This window comes from Telopea speciosissima, chromosome 10 (genome assembly GCF_018873765.1).
Source record: "Telopea speciosissima isolate NSW1024214 ecotype Mountain lineage chromosome 10, Tspe_v1, whole genome shotgun sequence".
Taxonomy (NCBI): domain Eukaryota; kingdom Viridiplantae; phylum Streptophyta; class Magnoliopsida; order Proteales; family Proteaceae; genus Telopea; species Telopea speciosissima.
The window spans coordinates 52,775,323-52,800,363 of record NC_057925.1 but is presented as its reverse complement, the minus strand read 5'-3'; the positions used below and the strand labels follow the sequence as shown (position 1 = coordinate 52,800,363).

The window sequence follows — 25,041 nt, the reverse complement described above, 5'->3', positions numbered from 1 at the left end:
TTCCTAAAGTTCTTTAAGTCAAAGGCATAAAAGAATTTTCCAAAAAAATAAAAAAAAAAACTTTTGGTAAGAAAAAAAAATTAAAAGGAACATGACATTATGTCACTATCAAAATATGTAATTGTTATACATATTTTTTTTTAATATACATGTGAAATGACAATATTTATCCTCATTGGAAAAAAAATATTATATATTATATTGAGGGGGGAAAAATAAAAAATTATAAATATTATTATCTATTTATGTATGTTTGGCTTTGGCCCAATCCATTCCAAAACCGTTACACTGATGAATCACACAAAAGGCCAATTCCTGATGGCCCATAGGTTTTTTTTTTTGTGGATAAAACTAATGGCCCATAGCTGCTGTTCCATTAATGGAGGGTAGTGGGAAAGGCCAATGGGTATGTGGCTGTGGGGTTTTAGTAAAGGCTTAAAAGCTTATAGGTCCAAATAACCCTTTAGATCCAATGATTTAACATTTGGGGGCCATTAAATAGTAAATCTGTTTGGACTTGTCCTATTAATGGTCCCTAATATCAGGGGAAAAGGTTTGATTTCTAGAGCCGACAAGGACCATATGAAGGGCTACCCTTTCTAGCCATGTGGGTTAGATGATGTGGTCATGAAGAAAACATACAACGTGAGAATAGACCTTCTGTGAGAAATGTACTTGTTCACATCAAATCATATCAGATTGGTTAGGAAGCAAAGTTGTATTTCCCTCCCCCCCCACCCCCTTATTTTATTTGTGGGGAGGGGGGGGGGGGTGTTGCCTTTCACTTTGTTTTCTCGCTATAACATGATTTATGACTTCACTAATCAACTGATTAATGAGTACATCAAACTATAGTTTATGTAATTAACAATACTAATGGCTAATCAACATAATTTATGACTTGACTAATCAATTGATTGAATCCATCATGAGTGTTTTTTTATGGAATGTGTCACATTATAACACAAATTCATCCATTGCACCAATTCTTGATGTCTCCCTAAGTGTGAAGGGGGACTTGGGTTTTCGTCGAGGAAAGGGTATGAACCAACCAGACATTCTAAAGTTTGTTTTGGAAGCTGGGTTGCAAAATGAAAAGCTTGCTTTGACCTACTCTTTGTACTTGAAGAGAAACTCCATTGCGATTGCTCATTACCCCTAGGATTCCTTCTGGGCGTGGCATCAAATATTGAAGCACAAGTATATTGCTGCTAATGTCATCCACTCTAGGATTGATGATGATTCCTCCACCTCCTTATGACTTGACAATTGACATCGGAGTTTTGTTTCTCACCTATAGGGACCAGATTAGACTTGATGCCGGATCGGATAGGCTCACCTTTATTTTAATTCCAATATTTGTGATGGAGATTGGGAAGCATGCTTGATGTGTGGCCTCTTTTGCATGGGAGTTAGTCCATCATAGAACCCCTCAAGTTCCTAGGCATGGTATTGTTTAGTTTAAATGAGACCTTCCTCCCTACGAAATGTAAGTTTCCTTTTTGGAATGGCCAAGAAAATGTGCCACATCTCTTCTTTTCCAGACCCGTATCGCCAATAGTGTGAGATGGTCTTCTTTGGAAATGCAACCCTTCCATTTGCTAGTCGTTCTATTTTGAGTATATTGATAAAAAAATGCATGGCGTTGGGTCCAAAAATATTTCGGCGGAAAATCCAGATGTGACATTTTGGAGAAGCTTTGTTTTCTGCGTTGTGATATATTATATTTGAAAGAAACATATTCTTAGAAAATGGATTTTCAAATCTAGAATTATTAATCAATCAGATTTGGGATGCCATTTCTTTTGAGATCAAAAGCTCAGTTCTTTCAATAATTATTGAAGAGAATTCCCTAAAAACCGTACATTGCGCTTCCTAATCAAATATGGCAGGACTTTTGATGTATATAAGTTTTTCTTTTTCTTACTCCCTTTAATGGGGTGCTCTAACGCATTAGAATTAGGCTGCAATAGAGTTGGATTGGGTTGGGCTTTTTAAAACCACCCCAACACTGAGTCTCCTTAGTTGGGCCTAGGCCCTGGCCCGACCTTGACGTAGGGCCTGAAAAATCCGACCTTGGCTCTGAATCAGGCCGACCTTGATTGGCCCTAATTATGGGAATGGGAAGGGAGATGCATGGGTTGGGCTGGGTCAGGGAGAACTTACATAAAATAATATTATAATAAAATATATTATACCACTTATTAGCTTTATACCATTATATTTTAGGGAAAAAATTCTCTTTCCGGGAGTGTGGCCTACACCAGCACTCCCATGAGTCTATATCTCTCCTCCCTATGTGAAAAGACACCTCTGCCCCCTTGTTTTAAGGAGGAGAGAGATAGACACAAGGGAGTGCTGGCGTAGGCCACACTCCCGTACAAAAAACTGATTCCCTATATTTTATAACAAAATGGTTTACAATATAACTCAAAATAGGGTTAGGCTCAACCTGAGGCCTCAACCCTGGCTCGATCTGACCATGACTCAGGGTTAAAAATTTCTAACCCTGACCCACTCTCAGGGCTAGGGTATCTTAGCCCAGGCCCTATTTGGGCTCAAGATGGGCCAGGGCCAAACTTGCAACCCTAATTGGAATATTAATTAATGAATATCTGCTATACAAAGAGGAATGATTCTAATTATTTATATTCTTTGTTCGATTCTACAGTGTTATTCTGTATTTTGATATTTCAAACTACTCTATGGCTTTGACTCACAAATTACTCAACCCTTTAGAAGCAAAAGAAACTTTAGATTCCAAAGTTATTTCAGCCAATTACAAAAATAACAAATTCCTCATGTTAAAACCAATATAACTCTATGCAACAGGTCCTTAGAGCCTCACCATGCCACATGACAGTGATTTGTAAAAAATGAGAACAGAAAGTGATGCAGAAAAGAATGAAAATTGTAAATAAACAATCACACAATGCACACATGGATTACGTTGTTTGACAATATTGCATATGTCCATGACGAGATGAGATCTGCTTCTCTATCAACGGAGAATTGGGTTACAACCATTCGTCCTTGTATCTCTCTGATTGATCACAGTGAAAGAACCCTCACTATAAATATAAAAAAACACTATATAGGTAATTTACCAAAGTACCCATTTGGTTCCAAAAAAATTTCCTCATGGGCGGCAACCCCCATATGGACCCACTACTTCGTCTAGGCTCCAGTCACGAAGATTAACGCGTAAGGTGGGCCGATTCCTCCATCCCTATGAAACCATCCCACTAATGCAAACGACGGAATTAGGGGTGTAACTTTGGCCCTGTCGGCCCGAGTCCAAATAGAGCCTAGGCAGGGTTTTTCAACCCTGAGGGCAGGTTAAGGTTGAAAATTTCAGGCCCAGGGTTAGGGTCGGGTTGGGCTAGGGTTGAGGCCTCGGTCAGGCCTTGTGTTAGGTTATGCTTTACAATTTAGTGTTTATATTTTACAAATTTTGTTTAATATCTAATTATCTATTGGTTTATCAAAAAAAGAGTCTAATTATCTATTGAACGAAAGTATTTAAAATTTTAAGATTGGACTAAGTTTTTTGATCCAAAGAAAAATCTAATAGTCAATTGCGTATAAAACAAACCAATACCCGACCACACGTGTCTAACTTTTCCAATGCATAGGAAGACGCAAATGGCAAAAAAGTCAGGTCAATCAGGGTCAACTTGGCCCTCGGCAAAAATTAGGGTCAATAGGGCCAACCCGATCCCTGGCAAAAATCAGGGTCAATCAGGGTAGAACTGGGCTGGGCTGAGCCCAACAAGGTTGGGCTTGGGCTGAGATATCTCAGCACAACCTAGGACCAGGTTATGCTTGAGTTGAGCTAAGAGGACTCAGGATTGAGCTGGGGTTTTAAAAAACTGACCCAACTCAACTCTGTTTCACCCCTAGACAGAATAATAGACATCATACCCCCAACATAATATTCTTCTAACAGAAAAGGTTGCAGATGAAGGAAGCATTTGGAGGATAATGGAGGATTGATGGATATGTCTAAGTGGAACAGGATTTATAAGTTGTTAAGCCTGAGCCTCATATGCTTAACTGTATCTTAAAACAGTAATTTTTTTTTAAACCTTAAGAAGCATGTCCTTGATTAACATGCATTCCATTAATTCTGTATTAGGCTTTTCAAGAAATAAATAAATAAATAAGTAAATTAATTAATTAGTTAATTAAATATCATAGTAATTAATTAATGATTTATAGAAAATCTGAGATTCAGTCTCGTGTCGCATTGATTCGTAAAAAAAAAAAAAATGATCCATAAAAAATATATATATTGAGCTTTAAGATTCATTGTATGCATCTCAAGTTTGAATATCTAATCCCTACCAGAACATATATTATCTATCTACATTTCAAACCTTTATAGAGGGGCTGAATTACAAGCTTATGGCATGCATGATTTTTCTCAAGACTTGACTTAGTTTCACACGCTAAAGCACCCCAAGAAAAAGCAGTTTTAATATCTCTTTTTCTTCTAATGAAGTATGTGATGAGACATCTTTTTATGGGAACCCAATAAACAAGAGTCCTATGGTGTAAGATACATTCCCCCTTTCCATATGGGAAAGAAAAGGAAATAAGGAGAAAAAAGGGGTTTTCAGGACAGATCAATTATTCCTGATTACTAGTCTGGCACCCACGTTGTTGTTCTCTAGTTTTGGGGAATGTTTGATCATGTCAAACACAGTAATTAATCAATTTGTTATTCATTTTGGTGACTAGTTGAATCTGGAAACTTCTATGGCTTTGTCTAGAAACTTCACAAAACAAGCTTTGTACAAACAATAAAAAGGTCTAGATCAGAATGATGGCTTTGAACACTAAATGAAATGCTTTTTAATGACCAAATTAATGGAGGTGGAGTAGGGGAGCAACGAGCTCTTTAGAGGTAAAAGTAGTTTATAGTGTAAATTGGCGTATTGGTTTAGAGCTAGCTAGTACCTATATGGGGTTTAATATTCTTTACACAAGTGCTCCATGTTAACGGAGGCCTTCAGGTGTTCCAGTTTGGAAGAGCGATATGATCCTGATTGAGGGAATCAAAAGAAACAGGGGGTAGGTCTAAGATAATCTTAGGAGAAGTGGTGAAAAAAGACATGCTTAGATTAGGCTTTGTTCCTAGGATGACCTCAAATAGAGCTAATTGGAGATCAAAGATCCATGTGGTCGATTTCATTTAGTTGGACTTGATATGATGATGTTTCTTTTGTATTATACTTTGTTAATAGGAACTAGGTTTTGGACCTGATTCAGGGCGCCCACTTGGGGCAGCTGCTCGCTAGGTATACAACCCACGAGAAAGAGAGAGAGGGTTTGACCGACTCCTCTCTTTCCTAGTCTGATTGTGACTCTGAAGGGGGGCCTTGGATGTGCTTATAAAGACACCTCCTAAACCATAAGGCCCCACGATCTGAGTCTAATTCTCATCTCTCACTCTCATTCTTGCTCTCCAATTATTTGTGTTTTCTATGGGATTCCATCTTCTCCCAAGGATTTATGGTGTGGAGTTCTCTATAGAGAATCCTTGCAAGATATCTAGAGATTTGCAAAAGATTGTACATGTTTGTGGTGTTTGTAATCAAAAGCTTGGTTCTTGATCTCTTCCGCTGCGCGTTCACATATCTGTTCAAGTTAGACCCAAACTGTATCCATGGGATTCTTTATTTGTTTACATACTCCATCTCAAGGCCTAGCTAGAGTTGAATGTTGAGAAATTAAGAAATGGTATTTAGCCAAGAAGTATTGATGCCCTAGAGTTTGTGTCGATGTTGTTTGCCCTCCCCCGTCCCCCTAATTCTTTTCTATTATTCTATTATCTCTTCTAAGATACATGTAGCCGACCCCATTAAATTGGGATAAGGCTATGATGTTGTTGTTGATATGGTACATAAGTATGCTCCATTTGAAGAAAAATTGAGCATCTATGACCAGTCATTTTAGCCTTCCCTCTCTTCTTCTCACTCCCCCCATTGCTACCAACAAGACAGACAGATAAAAAGAGATAATTTTAATCTATTTAGCTTTGAAAATGTGTAGGCGGCTGGCTGTGATGCTGTGGCATGTTTATCTTAGTTGAAACATCTTTTTTCTTTTTCTTTTTTTGTCTAATTAACCAGATTTTTTGGTTCCCTAATCTATAAGTTTATGTCAAATCATAAGACTTCAATTAATTAGATTACTTTTCATTATAAAATCTCTATACAGAATCATAGACATTTGGGGTTATATCACATGATCATTAGTCCCCTTCCAGGAGGACAACCAAGTGGGGGCTTCTATGTGAAAATTGTGGCACTGCATTCTCCTCCACAAAACAAAATTTTTTTTTCTTATCAAAGTGGTGGAGAATCCAATCAAAGGCCAAAGTCAAAAACAAGGGATGGAAATCCATCTTCCGTCCATTGGAAGGAATAAAAGAGTGATAATAAAGGAATGAAAAGGGGGAGACATGGTTTCTCTTTCTTTCTTTTTAACTTTTAATCAACTTCTAGGAAGTTCCAATTCATTGCATGTATGCACTATCGTACTAATCAGATTAGACTTGAGATTTTGATTTTCTCCTGCAATTTAAAAAACAAAAAAAGCCCACACACTAAAAGAGTTCATTGGGAAAATGAAGTGAAAAATTAAATTTAGTTATGTAATTTTATTAGCTAAGGCTTCGTTTTGTTGAAGGGGAGGGAAAATTTTCATACCTAAAGAAGAAAATTTTGTAATCATTACAACATGTGAGTATATAACTAACTCTAAATCGTTCTGTATTTGGTTATTAAATTTCACTTTATTTTGCATCCAATTCCCTTCGATTTAAAAAGTAAAATGTATCATTACTAAAAATGATATAAAATTTAAGTAGTTTATACAATCACATGGTGTAATGATTACAAATTTTTTTTTTTAGGTTTGAAAATTTTCCTTTCCCTTCCCTTTAATATCCCTTTCAACCAAACACAGCCTCTATGATCATGCCTCACGTAGGAATAGGATATTTAAAAACCTATCATATGGAAATAGAGAATAGTTATCTAGAGTACAAGCAGTGCCTCATAAGGAACTTAACTTCCTTGTTACCTAGCAATGCAAGGGATTCCAAGAAGTGAATCTCACCTGCAACTCTTGTACGTAGAACATGTGGAAGATTATTCCACACAAATACTCTTTTAAGGGTTCACAACCCTAATACACAGAGAAAAAAGAGGGAGAGAAAACACACTACTATTAGGGGAGGAAAACCCCAATTATCCCTAATTATAGAAGAGGGAGAGAGAGAAAGAGAAAGAGAGAGAGTGTATTAGGGTTGTAAAACAACTCCACTTCTCTTCAAATTCATTCTGCCTAGAATACCTTACTTGCTAAAAATAGAGAAGTAGGATCTCATTGGTATATATCTATCTATAATATAATATTGGATAATATCTTTAATTCTCAAATAAAGCTATTTATAAATATATACATCTAAGGTAAATAATATCTTATATCTCCTAAAGTGATGGTTATTAATTATGCTTAAGTCTCTCTTCTTAACAATATCACGTAACAGACCTTAAGGTATGGAAATAATTATGTCACCGTCATAGTCCATGTTCCATGTACAAAGAATTTGAAAGTTGATTGAATAACCAAAATGTTTCTAAAAAATATTTATAAAATATATATTAATACTAATAATATTTTCAAAATAGTTTCTAAACAATTTACAAAACGTGTCACCGGATCTAGATTTCATCTAATCATGTTTAGATAATCTAGCTCTCTCTTCCATATTCTCCCTGAGGGAAGTGGAAACTTTGTTAAGCTCTTTCGTTCACAACCAAACACCATGAATCCAACACATCGATATATAATTAGGAAAACATCAACCGTTGGTGCATCAAAACTCATAATGTCTAATTGCAATGATAAGGAACTCTCAGATCTAGTGACCAATCGTAAGCTACCAATGAGAATCTTGTTCTTCAAACAACTAACAGTAGTCGTCCATTCAAGATTCCTATGTGATCCAGTCAATGTACACATATATGTACACTGACATTTGTGTCTCAGAATCCTGAGAACACAGAATGTGATGATCATATGAATAGAATGCCCATTCTGTCCCTAGCCATGAACAATTCTAGGTTAAGCCTATGGACATTCAAAGCCCATTAATTACAATCATAAACATAAGATTGGCACAATTCTAATAATCTCTCACTTGTACATCAAATGAAATGATCAACATATTGCATTCTTATGTTCTCAACATGTCTTACAAATACATTCTTTGACAATCCCTTTGTCAAGAGAATCAAATAAATTACACTACGAGTCACCCTTAGCAATGATTACATCACCACACTAAATAATCCCCCTAATGAGATGATATTTTCACTTCACGTGGTTGTTCTTTTGATGTGCTATAGGTTCTTTAGTTTGTGCAATAGCTCTCTTGTTGTCACAGTATAAAATGATAGGGTGCTTTGCTAGCTCAGGTGCAACCTCAAGTTTGGTCGAAAACTTTCTTCAAGCTCTTTCATTAAATGCTTCTCCTGCAGCTGGGTACTTTGCCTCAATTGTGGAGTCAACGGTTGACTTCTGTATGACATTCTTTCAAATGGCCACCCATTATAAACAATATCAATGATGTGGATTTTCTATCATCCTTGTTAACTTGAAAGTCCAAATCTGTATGACCCAGGACCAACAAATGGTCAAAACTATAAACCAGAAAATAATCCAACATTCTTTCAAGTATTTGAGAATACTCTTGATAACAATCCAGTGCTCCTGTCCAAAATTGTACTGAAATCTACTCACAATCCTTACAATATAGAAAATGTCTGACCTAATACACAACATTGCATACATTTAACTTCCTACTATCGAAGCATAAGGAATTCTCTTTATAGCATCAATATGCTCAGAAAACAGAGGGCACTATGGCTTGGAAAGAAATATTCCATGTCTGGAAAGGAAGATTTCCTTTCTTGGATTCTTACATGTTGAACCTAGCCAAAACCTTACCTATGTAGTTAGATTGTGATAATTCCAATATCCTTCTTTTGTGATCACTAATAAGTTTAATCCCAAGGTTGTAATTGACTTCTCTAAAATCCCTTTTTTTTTTTTTTTGTTGAGAAAATGATCGATAACCACATCTTGAAAGATAAGAACACACCCTCATTATTCCCAATGAGTAATATTTTATCTACATATAACCCAGAAAAATTTGATGGTTTGATCAAAACAAATGTTTCTAGTTTCTAGAATCTTGCTTGAGGCCATAAGTGGATCTCAACAACTTGTACACTTTGATTTGCTTTGTAGGGGTGACAAAACTCTTTGACTACTACATATAAAGTATTCATCACCCCGGAGAAAAAAACATTAGACTTTCCTCTTGGCATACCAACTTCAGTGTCAACTCACACAAGTGATTGCTGAAGTTTCATTTTTTGTATATTAAAATGTCTTCTTGTAATATTTGATAGATACTTTGGTAGAAGTATGCTTAAATTATAGGGATATTCTGTATGTAGTCCTGCTTAGTTACATGGAATTCTAACAATCTAACATAGATCAAATAAGATAAAATTAAAGTTAATTATCTAATCTCAAAAGAAGGTTACAAGTTCTAAATACACCTGTATCGGTGCCATTAAACAATCTCATTATAAAACAATATACTTTTGTTTGTGGTAATGCTATATTGCCTCTTAAAAACATGGAATGGTGCATGTGATCAATGAACAGGTTTTAGTTCGTTGGTGTCCCTAATATCTTGTAGACATACTCATTTTGTCACCTTGGAGGCACATACATTGATGATTAATGAATGCTCTATAGACTGAGTGGTAATCAGTTCATAGCTTTAGAGGTCATTTTATGGTGATCAAGGGAAAAGGCAAGAAATTATCAAAATGTCTCTAATAGGGTTAAATAATTACTCCCTTTATTATATGAAAGTTCAAAATGCCAAAAGAGGGTGGGGGAGTAGGGGGAGGGGGATTTCATCCAATCCCCAAAAGTGGTGGATGAAAAGATTATCTCGTTACCATGGATGAAGGAAAATTCGGTTCAAGAAATTTTCACTTTGCTTTCATCTAACACCCTTTTGGAAAAGGAATCCTCTAATTGTAACCACATTTGTTCGAAGTTAAATTGTAACAATAGCTTTGGTCTATTACGTGGCAAAGAGAGGGCTGAAAATTTGTAAACTTATAGATCCCAAGGTCTTCTATTCACATGTTTAATATTAATCCGATCGAAATATGTCATGTGGCAAAACAGTATACAAGACTACAAAAGAGTGCATGAGACTACAATAGGGTGCATAAAAATACATAGCAGGGTATGGAATTAACGAAAGGGTAGGAGATTAGATAGAAGGATAAATAATTTGAATTTGAAGCTGAAATTTGACATGTGACAAAACTAGATAAATCCCTAAATATCCAAATGGTTAAATTTTCCACTTCATTCATTATTATGAAAAAAATATTAAACAATAATTAGAAAAGGGAAGATGTCTCCTACCCTATAGAGAAATCATTTCATTGGGGGGAGGGGAGGGGAGAGGAGAGATAAAAGAGAGAGGGTGCTAGCGTATGCTACACCCCGGACATAAACCATTCTTTCATGACAAGTTACTTTATTTTTCTTTTGGGGATGGTTCCTTGCAACGCCGGTGTGTAGTTTCATGCCTTGGAATATATGTATTATGAAAAAACATTAAAAATAAAGGGGTATATGAGGAAAGATCACATGCAATTTTGAAATTAAACTGCACTTTTAACCAAAGGACGTCGCAGTGGTTGCAGCTTTGCTGGCTTTTGCAGCGGTTGGGCTCAAAAGCCCACTAAGTGGTTAGTTGGTGGGCCAGACAAATTCATTAAAACTATTCCAATTTTCATTTTGTGGATGAAAATGCCTGTTAGGGTTACCTTATTTGGTGTGGAACCTGCAAGCTGCAACTCCTGATGATCTTGATGGCTTGATGCAGTTTCATTTTTGGGTCGAATCTTGAAGCATTTTCAAGTATTATATATGGCACGTGATTTCCCTGCGTCAACTCTTATTAGAAGCCCATGAGACGAATGGGCCTCATTTAATATGTTTTTGGATTTGACCAAACAATCTGTTTTTTTGGGTAAACAGATTGACCAAACAATCAAACGCGGTCTTTGTGCATCAGCATCATCCGCGGTCTCCAGTTCACTCTCTAAAACCGACCAAAGTTGCAAAAAAATGAAACACATGCCTCTCTCTTCTCTTTTCTCCATTTAAGACTACGTTTGGATGTCAAGAAAAGAAAAAATTTGAATTTGAGGAAAGAGAGGCACATAAAACGATCATTGCATCATTATGTTTTTTTTTTTCTTTTCTTGGCATCCAAACGTAGTGGAGATCACTCGTGGGTCGCAGCTGATCTAAGCGAATTCAGCTCTTCAAACACCCTAGTTGTTTCTATTTTCTTCTCAACAAGCTTAAGCATTTTTTATTATGTATGCTATGTTTGGAAGGTGTATGTATATAATAAGATAAAAAATATATATATAGGGGGAAAGAATGACACATGGTCGTATGACCCCTACGTTTAGACACGGGTGGGTACAAAATGACCACCCTGCTTCCATGGAAAAGCGAAAATCCCACCCCTATGATGCTTGTGTACAATTTTGACCAGGAAGCATTCTCTTGCCCTAAAAAATAATAGGGAGAGGGTTCCCTAAAAGGTAGTGTGACCCTTGTGCCAGTGCGGGGATCAATTGGAGTATACGTGGAAGCATCAACATGGGTGGGACGGTCATTTTGTACCCCATGTGTGTCTAGGCGCAGGGGTCACACTGCGTTTCAAGGTTCTTTTTCCCAAAATAATAATAACAATAAGGGTAAAGGTTCTCTGAGCCATTGGAGCAGGGTCTATCTCTCTTCCTAAAATGAAATGACTTTGCTACCCTCCAATGTACGAAACTGTTTTACCGCATCTCAATGGTGTGCTCCTCTATACCGCTTGTCAATTCAGAGATCCCTCTTGGCTCTCCGTAACAATAATGATTAATTTATGTGTTTTCTCTCCTTACATTTTCCATTTTTTTTAAAAAAAAAAAATTCTTTTATTTCCTTTTTTGCCTTCCATAACCTAATTATTAAGTCCAATTGCAGTTTCTCATCCGAAACAACTGAACAAATTGGTATCAATATAGAGCCCGCTTGATAACCTTACGAGAAATAGTTTTTGGTGCTTTTTCATTCTGAGAAACGGAAAAACACCTAAAAATCACTTGATAACGAAGTGTTTTTTGTGACTGTTTTTGAAAACATGAATAAAAATTTATGCTCCCTAGAAGACTTTTGACAAAACATGTTGGACATGTTCTATCGTTTCTTAGCTGAAATTGGAAATGTGTGCCCGATAAAAACTTCAATATTCGTTCACTATGTTCTTTTGTAAAATTGGAAAAGTGTGCCAAACATATCCTTTTTGTTAATTCAAAAAAAAAAAAAAAAAAGAAAAGGTTTTGTTTGTTTCCAAGAACAGATTTACCAAACGAGTCAAAAACGGTTTCTCAGCATAGAAAATGAAAAAACTGTTTTACTGTTTCTCAGCATATAACCAGAATAGAAACACCCGTAAGATTATCAAGCGGGCACATAATAGTACATGGTGGCTGCGAATTTGGTTGGAATGTCAGTTGGGTTTCTTTCTATCTTTCCCCCAAGAAAAAGAGTTTCAGTTTGCTTCAACTTTGAATAATGTTGATCGGCCTATGAAATTGGTCTAGTTTTATCCATCTTAAAGGTATTAGATTGGGGGTTGAAGAGAATATTTTTGTTAGGTTGGGCCAATAGTACACCTAGCTTGATTTATTTTAAAGTAATTTGGACCAATCTATTTATCAGTTAGTCTTATTTGTCTATTACCTCCTCTTTTTCCTAATCCCATCAATAGACCAGACAAAAGGGGAGTCCAATTGAAGTGAAACTCAAGTTGTTGCTTCCAACATTAGGGTTTTTTTTATTTATTTATGAGGACTTTTGAGAGAGAATCAAAACTTATCTAAAGATCACTTGATGATACTGCAAATGGTACTCTTATTAATAAAGAATGTTCAAATGTGGGTTAAGTCACATCACTTGATGTTGTTCTAACGATCATAAGCGCCCCCAATGGTGCAATCACAAAAAATGTGAATTGGTGTCCGTAAGACAAAAACAGCCCTTGATTTCTGCAAGTAGTAGTGCACTCTCGTGTTATACTACTTTGAGTTCTACAAAATTGTACTCAGACTGAAAACAAACCTTCAAAGGGAATTGGTAAAACAAAGTTTTGAAAAAAGAACAGTTGTGTGTATTCTTGTATACACACAAACTTACTTAGAGAGAGAAAGAGAAAAGGGAATAGAACATATAGAATCATCTTTAAAGTGTTTGGTGTGTCTTTTATTTATAGAGGAGAGATACCCCTTGGAAATACATTTCCAAAATGGTTGAAGTCATAGAAAAATTAGCCATTACCGACATCCGATGTAATCTAGACGATGTATGTATAAAGTAAACTCTCTAACGTTTTAGACATGTGAGACGACATTTAACCTACGTCAGTAAAACTTCATTTCACATTAGACAAAGTTTGTAAAACGTTGATGATGTTTCAAACATACCCTGACTTTGAATGTGTTCTACCTGACATTCAATACACAAATGCTGATATCAAGAAAATGACATCCAACATTAGTAAAACTTACCCAATGTCAATAAAGGATTTTTTTCCAAAATTATGTCTAACCGCCCATAAAGAAGAAAACCACAAACATTAGCTCCTCGCCTTGCCATGACCCTTGTGCGCGTGTTTATGAAAATAAATCTCAAACCCCTCGGAGACAAGAGAGCATAGTGACCTACAAATTTATCAACTATGAATTGGAAGTTTTAACAATTCAACCCTTCATGGAATCCTACACTTGGTAGTTCTCATTCTAATATATAAACCTCAATTCATTCTCTTCCACATCCAATATGGGAGACTAAAGTTTTTCTAGTCATTTACTTTGCAAAAAGCAATATCATGAAGGTCTTGGGTTCAACTCTTGCGAGAGACATAACAAGTAAAACACAAAAGGAGATTTTTGAAAAATTTTTTAATATAAATTCTTTTAATACCAATCATTTCCCCCACAAGTTACAAAATACTGGTAAAACCAAAGATATAATCTACACACATTAAAATGGTAGGATATATCGTTGCAGATGTCTCCTTAAAATATCGATTAGGGATGTTGTAAAATGGGGATGTACAACCTCGACTATTAGGCAAGGGAGACTAGATTTAAGAAAGATGTAGAGATTTATATAGAAGATAAATATTCAACCTAAGTTAATAAATTTTTTTGGAGAGTTTCCTATTAAAGATTTCCCTGTTAAGAGCAATCTAATTTCATTTTCGGCCAGAGGACAGGTTTCGTTCTATTTTGAGACAGAATGGCACATCTTCTTATCTTGCAATTTTTCAAACGAATCTTGGCTGTTGTACCATTGGGTATTAGATTGGACTATCTTGTATCTCCTTTTCTAGTTAATATGTTATCTTGTATTTTGAAAACTTTTGTAGATGCTTAATTGTATGTATTAAGAATATATGTAGTGTTGTAGATTTTTGTTTGGTTTTTTGGGTAAAAAGGACGAGAGAAGACAAGATCTCAGCAAAGGTAACAGACATTAATATTGTAGATTACTTGCTTTAATGGTCTTTTTTACCATTTAAAAAAAAGAGTAAAATTTTATGTATAATTTTTAAGGATGTAGCCAGCTCGAATTCGATTGGATAGTGGCATTATCATATTTGTATTTGATTATATTAGGACAGATTTAGATAATATCCCATTAGTTTTCAGATAGATTCGGATGATTTTCGGATAGTGATTTTTTGAACGCGGATCAAATACAAAATTTTAAATATCCATTAACATCTTTACAGTTTTATTGATGAGAGTTCAGCAATTACCATTTCTTTTATTCTTCTTAGTCTTTGGTTTTCTTATTTTTTGTACTTTTGATTTTATCTTGTATTTATTTTAATAGATATGTGATTCCATGTATCACAGTGCATAAAATAATATATATAAACCAATTGAAAATCTAGAAAAAGAATCACATTATCTTAACTTTTAAAATTATAAAAATAAGAAAACAAAATCCAATAAGGTAACTTAATCGGATAGACGGACACAAAAATATATTTCAGATATTTTATTACCGTTAAATTGCTAAACGAATCAGATAATAATTGGTCAAATAGGGGGATTATCATATTTGTATCCGATTAGTTTTTGGATGGATTCAGATTTGGATTCTCCTGAATAGATATGAACTCAAATACGGATTTTCAATATCCATTGACATCCTTAAAATAATTTTTTTGGGAGTGTTCTTGGTACACTATACATTCTCATGTTGTTGTTTTTTTTTTTTTTTTTAAATTAATGTTTCTCTCCTTAAAATAATTTAGGGATAAAGAACGTTAATCGGTCGTGTCCAAGGCATGGACACTGTACCTAGACACAATTGGGCGTGGAATGATCGCCCAACCCCCATTCCAAGACGGAAATTCTAGGGGCCATGGCGGGAAGTTGTGCGGTCATTTCACACCCAACTCTATCTAGGTGGAGTGTCCACGCCTTGGACACGACTGGGTGGCGTTCATTAACCCAATAATTTATATAAAGGCAAGAGATCTCTACACAAGCGTCTGGAACAATGTGTGAGCACGCCTGGGTATCTACCCAGGGGGCAGAGGTGCTATGTCACAGTGCCCTGTGAGAGGATGTAGGAAACACCACCAAGTAGAGATCTTTTTCCCTTTATACAACAATGAATGTGAAGAGGTGCAGTGTACGTCTTTAGTTCAAAATGTCTTTTTCCATTTTTTTAAGGGAAAAAAGATCGCTGGCTGGTTGTGTAGAATTACCACCTTATTCCTTATGAAATAAAAAATTTCATCCATATTGATGCCCCTACACACGTTCTCATTGGCCCAAAGCTAGCGTTGGCCACACGACCAAGCATAGATCTCTTGCCATTCTTTTAAAATTGTAATATAGTTTTGAAAATTTTAATTAGTTTCCCTAATTCCTATCCTATCCTGTCTCTTTTGAACTTGTAATTGCAACAATTAGAACAGCAAAACAACACGAAGCCTCACAAAATGGTGGAAGAGACTAAACAAGTTGAAAAGGCTCAACGTGGACAATATTCCCCAATGGATGAGTCATTAAAACTCGTATCAACTAAATTAAAATACAGCTTAAATACTAATTATTTTTTAATTATCTTCTTATCACATTAACACGTGGCACCGTTAATTTACCTACAAGCAATTACATTACGAATTTACGATCCGACTTGGAACGAGGAGAAGGAGCAGAATTTAAATAATAAATAGATTCATCCTAAAATATGTATTTTCCCCTTTCTTTCTTTATTTAGTCCTAACTCCTAAGCCCGTTTCTACCCAAAACAAGAAAAAAAAAATCCTAAGCCCGTCTGACGAGGAAGGGGGAGGAAAAACGTCTAGGTTCTCTTCATGTATCCAAGTGGGTCCCGCAGGATTGGGGACCACAACCATTAAAAGACTGCCTTTCCACTCTCGTTTTCTTTTCTATTTGCGTTTTTCCTTTTCTTGACAAACAAACACACCCTCTCGATCCCAATTTACTCGGGTTTCCTTCCTTGGTTTTTCCCCCCATCCTCTGTTTTCCTCTTCTCTTTCTCTCTGTTTCTCTCTCAAATAATAACCAGACCACCATCGACAATGCTCTCAAAAGCTCCTTCTTACTCTTCCCTTTGAAGTCTCTAACGCTTCTTCTAAAATTTGAAAAATCAGAAATTTTGAAGCTACTTTTGTACGCGAAGACGAAGGACTTTCAGTCCCCACTCAAACACAGAGTCACAAAACCAGAAGCAGAAACCGAAACCGCTTTTCACAGCTTGTTCTGGGGCTTCAGCGGTTTTCGCGGCACGAGATAGCCGGTTTTCTGTCCTGGAAACTGGGTTTCGTTGGTGGGTTACTTGAGACTGGTTTTCTGGAAGGAGGGTTTTTCTCAGTTTTTTTTTTTCCTGGGTTTTCCTTGGTGGAGTCGTTGCTAGTGTTTTAATGAAAAGGAGGAGGTGGTGGTTGGTGGTTTTGTCTTCTGAAAGTTTGAAGATTGGATGGATGGATAAGAGGGACGTTGTTGCAGTAGTAGCCCCTCAAAAATTTCAGTGTGGGAATTTGGAACTCTGAAGGCGTAGGTGGGTTGGCCAAGTGAAGGAAGGACTGAGGTGGATAAGATCTGAACGTGTGTTTGGTTGTTTTGCCCAAGGAGGATAGGTACTGCTTCTATTTGCTCAGCATTTCTGGAATCTGGTTTTGGTTTTTAAAAAGGTCGAGATTTGCGATTATTTTGATACTCCATTTTAGTTCTTTAATTCCATTTTTATTCTTGTGAGTCGAGTAGATTTTCTGTTTTTAGACACAAATACATGTTTGGGGAGGGGATGGGGAATTGGGAACGAGAAGATGATCGAAGTATGAAATTTATCGAATTTGATTTTTGGGATATTGAAAGAAAGAAAGAAAGAGGGAAGGGTGAGTTGGCGGTTTTGGTCTTACAAGATCTCAAAATCTGGGAGGTGCTATAATTTTTATTCTAATGTATTTGCTGTTTTATTTGATATTTTTGGGTACAGGGAATGGATCTGGAAGCATGGTTCTAAGCATTTAAAGTAGCATTTTCTCCCTTTCGTATATTGTTGAGCTCTTGAAAATTTTAACTTTATAAATGGATTGAAGCAGCATCATCAGATGCAATGTCAAAAGCAGTAGCTCGTGGGTTGTTGATTTTTTGTCTCCTTCTCTCTGTTTCCGCCATTGACAGTAGTGACCCCCGCTGTAACTGCGACGAAGGCGGCTTCTTGAGCGTGGAGAACATCCTAGATTGGCAGAGAGTGAGTGATTTCCTGATCGCTGTAGCTTACTTTTCCATCCCCATTGAGCTCCTTTACTTCGTTAGCTGCTCGAACTTCCCCTTCAAATGGGTCCTTTTTCAGTTCATAGCTTTTATTGTCCTCTGTGGACTGACCCATTTGCTGAATGGCTGGACTTATGCTCCACATCCATTCCAGCTGATGCTGGCCCTTACCATTGCCAAATTCCTCACTGCTCTGGTCTCTTGTGCCACTGCCATAACCCTTATAACCCTTATACCTCTGCTCCTCAAAGTGAAGGTTAGAGAGCTTTTCTTGAAGAAGAAAGCTTGGGAGCTGGATAGAGAGGTGGGAATGATGAAGAAGCAGAAGGAGGCCAGTTGGCATGTCCGGATGCTGACTCAGGAGATTAGGAAGTCACTTGATAGGCATACGATATTGTATACCACTCTGGTTGAGCTTTCCAAGACTTTGGACCTGCAGAACTGTGCTGTATGGATGCCCAATGATAATAAAACTGAAATGCACCTCACTCATGAGTTGGAGGGATCTTCCAATTCCTACCGTAACTCTATCCCAATCAGTGATCCAGATGTCCAGAAGGTGAAGGAGAGTAAGGGAGTGAAGATCCTTGGGACTGACTCAGCCCTTGGGATCGCAAGCAGTGGTGGGTCTGGTGAGCCGGGGGTGGTTGCAGCAATAAGGATGCCAATGTTGAAGGTATCGAACTTCAACTTCAAAGGGGGCACACCGGAGCTTATTAAACAATGTTATGCAATACTGGTTTTGGTTCTTCGAAACACACCGGCTAGAGGTTGGAGTTGTCATGAGCTGGAGATAGTTGAGGTGGTTGCTGATCAGGTAGCTGTTGCACTTTCCCATGCTGCAGTTTTAGAAGAATCTCAACTCATGAGAGAGAAATTGGAGGAGCGGAATCGGGCATTGCAACTGGCTGAGAAGAATGCGATGATGGCGAGCCGAGCAAGGAACTCATTCCAAAAGGTTATGAGCCATGGCATGAGGAGGCCAATGCACTCAATCTTGGGCCTACTTTCTGTGATACAATTTGAGAACATGAGCAGTGAACAGAAGATCATTGTTGAAGCAATGATGAAGACCAGCAGTTTCCTCTCAACTTTGATTAATGATGTCATGGAGATTTCAAACTTAGACAAGGGAAGGTTTCCGTTAGAAATGAAATCTTTCCAGCTACATTCTATGGTGAAGGAAGCAGCTTGCCTTGCCAAGTGTCTCTGTGTTTGTAAAGGTCTTGATTTCCGTATTGAGGTTGATAACTCGGTTCCTAATTGGGTGCTGGGTGATGAGAGGAGAATTTTTCAGGTGATTCTACATATGTTTGGGAATCTTTTGGATGGATGTTATGGAGGAGAATCCGTAACCTTCAGGGTCCTTTCAGAGATTGGAAATGAGGGAAGTAATGAGAAACAATGGGCAATACGGAGACCAAACTCTTCAGATGAGTATGCTTCTATAAAGTTCGACATTGGGATTGACAATGGTTGTTCTCAATCAGAAGTCTCAGTCTCAATGATGCAGCTTGCGAGGAGACACATCAGTGAGGGGATTGAAGGAGGCCTGAGTTTCAGCATGTGCAAAAAACTTGTGCAGGTAAGAATTCTGAATATCTTAATTATACTCGACTATTACCTCTTTGCATCAAGGGTTGCATAAATAGTGGTAGAGAGTTGGGGAAGTTACACACCTTATTAGTCAGATGAACAGATTTGAACAGCCAATGAACAGTGTTTTTCCTCTAAAAGTTGCTGAAAGATATGTAGAATTGATGGTTCATCTAATCATCTCTATGATTTGGATTATGAATTGTTTGAATTGAAAGCATTTATTAAAATGCATTTAAAATAAAACTGTAATGTTTGAAACTAGTAAGGAGACTGGATTTACTCTTATTATTGGATGGAGATGGGGCTGCTTCTGTGGTCCAGAAAACCACACTATCTATACATTTGTTCTATGGAAAGTATATTATTTAGCCCACCATGTCTGTATTCTTTGATAAACTGTCTTTGCTCTTTCTAAAGTTATGTTATGTTTGGCAGTTATGTTGTATCTGGCCACCCTTTAGGTTCACTCTTGTTTGTGCGTTTTGAAGGCACATAGGGTTCCTTGCTAAATCGAAAAATCTTTATTAGAAAAAAGACTGTTAAACCTGTGACTGGGTATGTAAAGTAGCCAATCCAACTTATAACTCGTCAAAAGCTAATCTCTGCTACTTTCTGTAATCTACACAAATCATGTGATTCATTCCGCCCCATAAGCTTTTGAGAATCTGTATTTCGTGATTATATTATTGTATTTATTAGAATAAACCTTTGTAATTAATTTGCAGATGATGCAAGGCAACATCAGGGTTCTCCCAAACACTCAAGGTGTTGCACAAAGCATGACACTCATCCTCAAGTTTCTGCGACAACCACCAGTTGGGAGGGGAGTCTTTGAACTACGGGGATCCTCAGAGCACATATTTTCAGAGTTCAGAGGCCTTCAAGTTGTATTAGTTGATAACGATGATATTAACAGGGCTGTTACGCGGAAGCTACTTGAGAAGCTCGGTTGCTCCGTATCAGCTGTTTCATCGGGCTTTGAATGCCTCAGTGCTCTGGGTCCTTCTGGGACTAGAATTCAAATTGTTATTTTGGAACTCCACATGCTTGAGATGGATGGTTTTGAAGTTGCTACGAGGATTCGAAAGTTCCGGAGCTGGAGTTGGCCATTGATTGTAGCACTTACCGCTAGTGCTGATGTAGATTTGTGGGAGAGATGCTTGCAGGTTGGAATGAATGGTGTCATTCGAAAACCAGTTATGTTACAAGAAATTGCGGATGAGCTCCGGAATGTCCTGCAACGGGCAACCAAAGTTGTGTGAAGCAGTCTCAAATTCTATATGCATATCAAGCAGTCAATATTCTTACCAACCTTGTGGGTGTCTCCACCAAATAAGCAAACAACTAGTCCCCTACAGATTCAGGCATAGGGATGTTACTTACACATACATGGTTCATACTCAAATTGTATACAAAAATTTGGCTTCTCCCCCCCCCCCCCCCCTCTTCCCCCTCTCCCTCCCTCTGCCATTTGTGTTTCATAATAACCTTAAAAGTGTTTCATAATAACCTTAAAGGCAGATTAAGGTTTCACTCACAGTTAATTGAAATTTAAAAAACTGACTTGTGATCAAATGAGGTATAACATCTTGGGGATTGCAACCCTATAACTGAATGGGTAGGTCTGTTGAGGGCCTTTATGATATGAACAGTTCAATGTTAATTATTGACTTTTAAAAAAGTAATGGTAAAAATTGAGGTTGAAAATAAATTTTTTAATACTAAATTAGGTTCAATACTAGCAAGCTCTAAATCCTCTGAAAAATCTACAAAAAAGAAAAAAAGACTTCTGAGAATTGATAGGAATTATAGGGTAAAAACAGAAGAAAAATGTGTTCCATTCCTTTTCATGGTTGAAGAGGAAGTCATGTCAGCCAACCTTATAGCATACCTAACCTAACACCCCCAGCCCCACCTAAACAAAAAAAATAAAACCCTTTAAATGGTAATATAAGACTGAAAGTTAAAAAAAAAAAAAGGAGAAACAATGTTAATTGGATGTACGTGCGGTTCACGTTGCCCCTGTGCCTAGACAAAGGGGCATGTGAAATGACCGTTGTACTCCATGGAAAGGAGGAAATTTTAGGTTACATGGCGGTAATTTCACTCGTCCCTCTAGATGCAGGGATAATGCACCGCACGTGCCCAAGTAGCATTTTTTTTCTCTTAAAAAAAAAATTGTTGCCTATGTTAGTGTCATTTTGAAGTTGCAATAATTCATGTTGGGTTAATGTTTCACGTTACTTCTCTCTGATATATCCTATAATCTCCTTGTTACGAATGTGGGGTCAAGAGATAAATTAGGATTATTAGTTAACCTTGGTGATTAGTTAGTTAGATAGATTAGTTGTTACAAAGGGTTGCGTTGGGTTGTATTGCCCTATAAAAAGGAATTGTACTGTATACATTAGATATGAAACATGAAATAAGAAATTGTTAGTTTGTTAGTTCTCCCTCAATCCCTTTCTCAGGAGGTCTGCTACGCCTCGAAGTAGCGGGTCTTCCCTTCCCTATTGATGATCATATCCTTCATCATAACACTCCATATTCTGTAGCCTTCTTTACGTTATTAGCTATGCAATATGTTCTTTAAATCCCTGCCTTGCATGGAAAAGTAAAAAACCTTGTATTGCTATCACTTTAAGAAGACAATAAAATGATTCTCTCTCTCTCTCCAATAAAATGATGGCCTGGTGAGGTGGATCAATAGAGAACCTGAGAATAATGGTTGACAATCACGAAGAATGTAGTGGACTTGATGTGGCATGATTAATTAATGGATCAAGTTTTCTTTCACCCATGATGAATCGGATTTCATTCGGAGTGGGTGTCGGATGGATAGAAGAGGAAATCGTGAGGGTATTTTGGGAAAACAATAAAATCTTATAGGGTTTGTGAACTCTAGGATGATGGGTGAATCGTCCTCTATAAATGGAAGAAAACTTTGTCTTTAATTATATGGACTTGGTTTTCATGCACGGTCGTGTATAAGAGGCTTTTACACTAGTTTTTAGTAACTGTTAGATTAAAGTGTTTTAATCTAAACCGTCCAAGGATAAAATAATGGTAGATACTTTCTCCTATATGGTTAACTTTCAGTTATTTTTTCAAATACATGTAAAAGACTTTTGTATTTATCAACATGATTAATAAAAAACAATAATTAAGCAAAAAAAAAAAAAAAAAAGGGAAACAACTTCCGTTTGTTTCGTTCTCTGCAACTCCCTTTTTCAAATACGTTATCCTCATTTCTTTTGCAACTGGCGGCTCCACCCCATCCCTCTTACCTCTGGCCAGACAATAAGGGTTTCATGTGTGATGGAATTTTGCCCTTCCTCATTCCCTCTCCCTCCTGCCCGTATTCTCCCCTCTTCTGCAACTCATGGCTCCGCCCAAACCCTGACCTCTGTCCAAGCAGCAAGGGTTTCCTATGTGGCCTTAATGTGTTCATTCTCTATTTGGTTAGGTGAACAAAACCCCTATGCCTCGTCCCACCTATTTGCAGCGTGATCATACCAAAATTTACCCATTAAGTATGAACTCACAAAGCTAGACTTCTCTGATTTGCTACTATGATCTTCTAGCTAGGCACATGCCAAAGCATGGTTTCCAATCCCAAATCATAATTGGGATGAAGGACCAAATGAATCATAATTGGACCTGGAAATGTGTGAGTATTAGCCATTCCAAATTCCTTAAAGCAAGCAGGTGTTACTGTATCCTACACATGATTGATGCATGAGGTTCTAACCATACTAATGGACAGTACCTTTAATCAAACCGCACCTTTGGTCAAGTTAAAGAAGATCAAAAGCTTGTTTAGCTTTGATTCTTCGGCTGCAATGGATAGATTTTTGTTTTCATTTCAGGGCACGATAGTACAAGGGTTGTTTAACCTAGAAACTCTTTGCTTGGGTAATTTCTGAGCTTGGAACAAATATGTTCTCCGCCTCTGCTTCACCTAAGGGTCTGCCTAAGTTTGTCTGTTTTTCCTCTGGTGATCTACTACCACCCTTTCTTCTTGGCCTTTGTTGGCCCTTTGTCATCAATACAGAAGTAGGAACATGGCAAGATTTCTAAAAGAAAATCAATAGAAAGATGATGTGAAAAAGGGAGTTGCAGAGAATGAAACAAAAGGAAGTTGTTTCGTTTTTTTTTTTTTAATCATGTTGATAAATACAAAAGTCTTTTACACGTATTTTAAAAAGTAACTGAAAGGTAACCGTATAGGAGAAAGTATCTAGCATTATTTTATTGTTGGATGGTTCTGATTAAAACACTTTAATCTGACGGTTACTAAAAACCAGTGTAAAAGATTCCTCTTATACATGATCGTACATGAAACTTTTCGCCTAGTTATATTGCATCATATGTATCTTACTCTATTAAGATGGGGAAGTAGTTTTGATTTGTTTGAGCTTTCTAGAGGTTTTCGTCGAGGATGTTCCCTTAGTCCTAATTTATTCATTATAGCTACGAAAGACTTTAACGGAATTAAGATTGGTTAGGTACTCCCTGAAACTAGTCACTTTTTGCTAATGATGCATTCATCTTTTATAGAGCGAATGTGAATGATATTTCAATCTTACATGCAATTTTGAATATTTTTCATTACATATTTAACCAACATGGTTCGGCTTGAATGCCACGTACACGGTTTGGGTAGATTAGCTATCTGAGTTGATTCCATCGCACTATTATATAGAGAATTGCACAATATGTTACAACATTCATTCCTTTCTTCTCTCACATAGGTAGGTTGTTTTTAGCATTTCAAGATACCCTATAGTAGAAAGGTGAGTGTATGGACATCATGCCCAATTTGCATATTACTAGGAGAACGATAGCTATTAACTTTGTAAGTTTAAAAATGAATTCAGTTGACATGTTTAGAAATACTCAAATCACCAAGATTATCCATGAAACATCTAAAGGAATGAGCTTAATGTATGTGACATAAGTCATGTGATGGATACCTACCTATGTGAGAGGAGATGCGAGGATTTGTTGTAAAATGGATTTTAAAGTCAAGTTTCAAAATACTTTTCGTAAAACACTTTTTATGTGGGAACTTTAGTCCCACATTAGAAGTGGCTGAGAAAAAAAGAGAGGTTAATGTATAGGAATGGAAACTACAAGGGTAGAGTGATACCTCTTCCCTCAAGGTGAGGCGAGGTGGGGCTTTATATTGTGAAGTTCCGTTTTTGCTCCAAACAAGACTTATATTAGGATTCTTTTGGGCTAATGATTTTAGTGGTTTTCATTCCGGTGCCAATTGTGTTTCTCCTATCGTCAAATATTAGCGGTTAAATACCAGTTAGAACACTCAACCTGTCGGGATCCATCCGACCTTGTTTACTCTATGTCCTGCATTGAACATGGCTTGGCTGGCATCGGATTGGTGTTGTCTGAGACGTTTAATTTGGTGCCGGTG

The 25,041-nt window shown here is 37.0% G+C and overlaps 1 protein-coding gene across 1 annotated transcript; it reads left to right on the top strand.

Annotated features, from left to right (window-relative positions):
* The first annotated feature begins 16,760 nt into the window (after window positions 1–16,760).
* Window positions 16,761–21,040, top strand: LOC122643007 (protein EIN4-like). Its single transcript, XM_043836634.1, has 3 exons — window positions 16,761–17,368; window positions 17,728–19,593; window positions 20,333–21,040. The coding sequence occupies exons 2-3, from the start codon at window positions 17,848–17,850 to the stop codon at window positions 20,867–20,869; spliced, it is 2,283 nt and encodes a 760-aa protein (XP_043692569.1). The 5' UTR covers window positions 16,761–17,368; window positions 17,728–17,847; the 3' UTR covers window positions 20,870–21,040.
* Window positions 21,041–25,041: the final 4,001 nt, after the last annotated feature.

What these genes read in the sequence shown, in the direction of transcription:
- LOC122643007 (XM_043836634.1), top strand. Translation starts at nt 17,848, where the DNA reads ATGTCAAAAGCAGTAGCTCGTGGGTTGTTGATTTTTTGTCTCCTTCTC. An exon ending in TGTGCAAAAAACTTGTGCAG is followed by an intron (nt 19,594 to 20,332) that starts GTAAGAATTCTG and finishes ATTAATTTGCAG; the next exon opens with ATGATGCAAGGCAACATCAG.